This window comes from Simochromis diagramma, unplaced genomic scaffold, assembly GCF_900408965.1.
Source record: "Simochromis diagramma unplaced genomic scaffold, fSimDia1.1 OVJJ01000100.1, whole genome shotgun sequence".
Taxonomy (NCBI): Eukaryota; Metazoa; Chordata; class Actinopteri; order Cichliformes; family Cichlidae; genus Simochromis; species Simochromis diagramma.
The window spans coordinates 45,890-51,310 of record NW_024386752.1 but is presented as its reverse complement, the minus strand read 5'-3'; the positions used below and the strand labels follow the sequence as shown (position 1 = coordinate 51,310).

At 46.1% G+C, this 5,421-nt stretch overlaps 1 protein-coding gene across 1 annotated transcript; it reads right to left on the bottom strand.

Annotated features, from left to right (window-relative positions):
• Nucleotides 1-60: 60 nt before the first annotated feature.
• Nucleotides 61-2,528, bottom strand: LOC120728586 (the record flags this gene model as incomplete). Its single annotated transcript, XM_040023608.1, has 2 exons — nucleotides 2,324-2,528; nucleotides 61-1,996 (listed from the first exon to the last, which is right to left on the bottom strand). A coding segment is annotated over exon 2 (1,639 nt), but the record flags the coding sequence as incomplete, so codon positions are not given.
• Nucleotides 2,529-5,421: the final 2,893 nt, after the last annotated feature.

Here is a 5,421-nt window from a genome sequence, read left to right as displayed (position 1 = left end):
ACAGGACGTGGCCATCGCGGTAGGGACGATCGAGGTACAGGACGCCCGTAGGATTCTCACCTTCTCGTGGGGGAGCAGACACTAAGCCATGTGCCTTTAAGGGCTTAGAATTCACATCGTGAAGGACCTGCAGATGACGACCCTGACACCGGCTGCAGGGTTTCTTGAGGGTACACTGTGCTGCCTGATGGGAGCGAGCGCAACGCCAGCACCTCTTGTTAGTCTTTATCCAGTCTGTGAGCTGTGTCGCAGACTCAGCTTGATGACCTCCTGACACTGACTTCAGGTGATGGGCACGGTTATCGCAAAAGGCGCAGTAGGGTGGCTGCCTAGCTGTGTTTGGAGTGGTACCTAGTGACCTGGGTGAGCTCTCTGCACTGTGAAGGACCGCAACAGAGTGTCTGCTTGGTCTGACATCAGGCTTCTCTCTGGTGATCGCTGGGGTGGGCAAGCCGTCATAGTCCTGACACCAGGATTCATACTTTAACCAGGTAGCCAGGTCGTCCAGGGTGTAAGCCTGACCAGAATGGTTGTACATGCACCGACGGAAATCAGCTCTTTGCTCTGAAGGAAGCTTACTAAGGAGTCGAGCCACATGGGAGCCACACTGTAGTTCGACCTCCCCATCAGGGCCTAAAGTCTTCAGCATGCCCACGAGCGACTGGATGTGGAGAGAGAATCGCTCAAATGCGGCTGCATCCCCTCGGCGGATGTCAGGTGAGTCCATGACAGCAGCAATTCTTCTCAGGGCAAGCTGGTGGGGCTGCCCAAGCCTATCGTTAAGAGCGTTCATAGTGTCACTGAAGGGCGTGGCAGAAAGGAGGTAAGCGTCCGCTATCAACTTTGCTTCCTCCAGGTGTAGGTGATCTAACAAGACTTGGTACCTGAAGAGCTCTGAACTCTCCGGGGGCAATAAGTTCTCTAGCGCCATCTTTAGACGAGCAAATTCCCCAGGATCACGGCGTGAGAGCTTGGGAATGCTTGGACGAGGCCCCCTGTAGGTCAAGAGAGGAGTAGATGAGGACGGAGGTGAGGCTGGCAGTGGTTGCAGTGGGGGGGGGTGTGCTCTCGGAGGCGGCGCTGGAGGGTAGGTGATCCTTGGCTCAGGAGAAGTGAACCCTGGCCTAGATTCATGTGGGGGGGTGATCTGACTCTCCTGTGCAGCCATAGACTCCCTCTTCAGATCCTGGAGCTCTTTCATCATCGTATCGATGCGGTCCGCAACTGGACCCTGGCTGGAGACAGACTCCTCCTTGAACACAACAGGAGGAGGTGGTGGAGGCCAGTCCTCTTCCTCTTCAGCGGGGGGTGGCGGGAGATGAACAGCAGAGGCTCTCGGCGGTGGACTGAGCTGCAGAGTCTCTACACGGTCCAACAACTGCAGCAAACTAGCATGAAGGGCCTGGACATTAGCCAACCCAGCTTTCATCTGGTCATGTGACTGTTGGAACAGGAACCTTTCACGTTGTATATCTTCTAACTCTGCTCTCAGTGGTGTGACATGACCGTGTGAGCGGTCATCAGAGGGGTCAGACGGAGGATGGTGGGAAGAACGGGTGTCGCCTCCTGTCTCACTTTCCTCCTGGTAACCTGCACCAAGCCCGGGGAAGTCAGTCTCATAAGCTTCATAGCGGAGGGGACGCCGTACATTACGCCGTGGGCGCGCACCAAGAGCTGAGTAGTTCTGAATATCATCCATCTTGTTAGGGTAGAAGCAGCTTACATCCGGCTCGAAGGACCATTAATGTTGGGTAGATAGCTTGTACTGGAAGGACTGTAAGGTGCTAGTTCAGGTTTGCAGCTACCACTCCCCGGAGTGTCGGCCAGAACACTGCTCAAGGCCCGGATGAATGTTCAGAAGGGAGACAATGAAGACACCGAGGATAGTGCAGACTCTTGTATTGACTTCACACAGTTGAAGGTAACAGGGATTGTCAGAGGAGCAGGTATTGCATACAGGTTTAGGTGCGTGGGCATGGGTGTGTGTGTGTGGTCTCTGAACGGAACAGAAAGAAAATACTACATTACTAAAGTGTTCACAACAATATCTCCAGAGTACATCAACATAAACACAGGCGGGAAATAAACTAACATCCCCTTTAATACCATAGGCCATATATTACCCACGACTCACACATAGACCCCCTGAGAGAGCTAACCAGGTACACAGCTATACCCAACCACACGGCAGGAAAGTTAGCTTAGCTTAGCTTAGCTTAGCACCCGCTAGCGGCACAGACAGAAACATAGTCATTTCCCCCCTAACCTTGGTTACAGTCCCAAACACATCTTATTATCACATCCCCACACATCACCAACTTACGTTGCTCATTAACGCACACTTCTCACGGAATAACCAATTCTCTGCCGGTAATCTGGAGCAGAAAAGGCTCAGGTGCTTTGCCCACTCTCTCCCTGGACATAGTCTCTCATACAAAGCGGTGGGGTGACCTCTACTGGCCACTCTAAAAACTGCAGGTGAACTAACAACTGAACAGAATAAACCCATAACTACGGGGCCTTTTGTACAAATACAATATTTCCACTTTTATGCGGATGACATTCAAATCTATTTTGAACTAGCTGAGGATGTCATGTTGTCGTTGCAACATTTCTCCGATTGTATGAATGAAGTTAAAATCTGGCTACTGAGCAATTCCCTCATTCTAAATGATAAGAAGACTGAAATTGTAATCTTTGATACTCCCTTCTCTCGGGCTGAACTAATTGGTATTTTTGGGCCCTTTGCTGACTCCCTTTATGACACTGTGAGGAACCTGGGTGTTGTCTTGGACAGTTCCTTCAAGTTGGACAAACATGTGTCCTCTGTAGTTAAATCGAGTTTCAATCAACTACGTCTAATCTCTAAGGCCAAGCCCTACTTACCACATAAAGACCTGGAAAAACTTATCCATTCCTTTGTTACATCAAGATTAGATTACTGTAATTCCCTTTACACTGGTCTCCATTCTGCCCTTGTTCACAAACTGCAGCTCGTTCAAAATGCGGCTGCGCGTCTTTTAACTGGAACTGGCAGGTTTGAGTCTATTACTCCAGTTCTTTCCGACCTGCACTGGCTCCCTATTAAATTTTGTATTGATTTTAAAATCTTATTGCTCACTTTTAAAATCATAAATAGCACTGCACCCAGCTATCTTACGGATCTCCTCAGCTTTTATATCCCAGGGAGAGCGCTTAGATCAGCAGGCCAAATGCTCCTGGTGCGACCTAGATCTCGGCTCAAGACCAGAGGTGACCGCGCATTCGCTGCTGTCACACCCTACCTCTGGAATAACCTCCCTCTAGCTATTCGGGCGTCTGATTCAATTCAATCTTTTAAATCTCGATTAAAAACTTATTTGTTTAGCCTTGCTTTCCCCGCCTCCTAGAACCTGCATTTTTGGTGTACTGTAAGTTATCTTTTTCGCTTTATTAATATTTATAATGTTTTAACCTTCAACCTTTCGGGTTGTGCCTACTACGCCTGGTGTATTATTGGTTAGTTATGTCACCCGCCTGTTAGTATATTTTATTTGTGTTTTGTATTTGTATTTATTATTGCTCTAACTCGTTCTGTGAAGCACTTTGGCATACCTGTGTTTTTTTAAATGTGCTATATAAATAAAATTGTATTGTATTGGATTGTATACAGGAGGTGATATGGGGAAGTGGGAACAAATGGGGAAACAGCTGACTGACATTAACATAATGACGGGACAGGAGAAGTGAACCTAATACAACGAACAAAGAACACAAGACTCAAAATTAAAATAAAACAAAATAAAACAGGGAAAACTGCCAAAAACTACAATAAACAACAAAATAGCACTAAAATACACAAAACACTGGGTCTCAGACCCAGTACCATGACAGCGATACCCTAATCCCATGGGGCATGTGGTTGTCTGCGCACCCACTGAGCTTGAACTGGCACCCTGCACAGTCCAGACTGGTCAACACTTAGTATTATATTACAATGTAGGGCTCAGGTTTGCTCTTGAAATATTTTCTTGTCTTCTCCTTCAGCTGAGATGTTTTTTAAGAGGATTGCAGAAAATGTCCTATTTAAAAACATACCTATGTATGATTGTAACCTAAGACACGAGGTTACAATCATACATTCACTCAAAAATATAATTATACAAAATCTGAAATATCTTTCTAACTAATAATAAAATCAGTTGATTCACCACCAGATCAAGATAAAAAGAATTGAATTTTTCATAGAAGGAGGAAGAAATGTTCTTTTTGAAATAATTTACAGTGAACATCATCAACAGCATCATCAGATCGATCCCACTCCCTGTTGCAGTCATTTCCATAGAGAGGCACTTTGCATCAGCAGCACCATGCTCCAGTGCTCTGGGAGAGTTTATAGTCCTGAGAGTTGAACACTGGATGACTGACAGCTGTCCTTCATCACAACAGAAGCCACAGAAATCCTCCTCATCAAAAACATGACTTTGATCTGCGTCCTCATCTGGACTCTCCTCTGCTGCTGCTTCACAGGTAAAGTCCAGAGAATCAAACTCCTCTCCTCTATCAACATCTGTCCCTCTGAAATGAAGCCCACAAAACCATGAAGCTGCTTTATGTTTTTGTCTCTGTATCCTCAGAGTCCAGAGGACAATATACAGTGACTCAGCCTGGAGCAGTGAGCTCTGCTGTGGGAGGATCTGTGAGCATCAACTGCAAAACGAGTCATAGAGTAGATGATGGTATTGACCTGTCATGGTACCAACAGAAAGATGGAGGAGTTCCTAAACTGCTTATTAGGTATGCTAGCAGCCGAGTATCAGGGATTCCAGCTCGTTTTACAGGCAGTGGATCGGACACTGACTTCACTCTGACCATCAGTGGAGTCCAGGCTGAAGATGCAGCAGTTTATTACTGTCAGGGTGAATTCCGTGTTAACAGGCAGTATGTGTTCACACAGTGAAAAACAGTCGTACAAAAACCTCCCTCAGTCAGACTGAACAGAAACTGAACTGACTACTGCAGCTGGAAGATACTGCAGAGACTGATACAGTTCACTGAGGACACACACACACACACACACACACACACAAGCACCCACTGAAGTGTAAATAAAGACCAGGGCAGTTTCTCAGCGCGAGCCTCAGTGCTGGAGGCTGCCCTTGCTAGCAAGAAGTTCTGTGTGTTTATCTTCTCTGAGTCTTTACTTAAGAAGTGTTTTAGAGTATATTTCTTAACAACAACTTACTGTGAAGATCATATAAAGAAAAATCATTGAAGGAACTGGTTTATCAATAGCAAGTAGGTAAAAAGTTCAAACACAAATTTAGACATAAATTTCTGTCAGCCTCCTTCATATATCAGGAAAAACAACACAATAAAGTTTAGATGTTTTTTTTATCTCACCCAACAGCCAACAACTGAAGCAAATATAACATATTATTT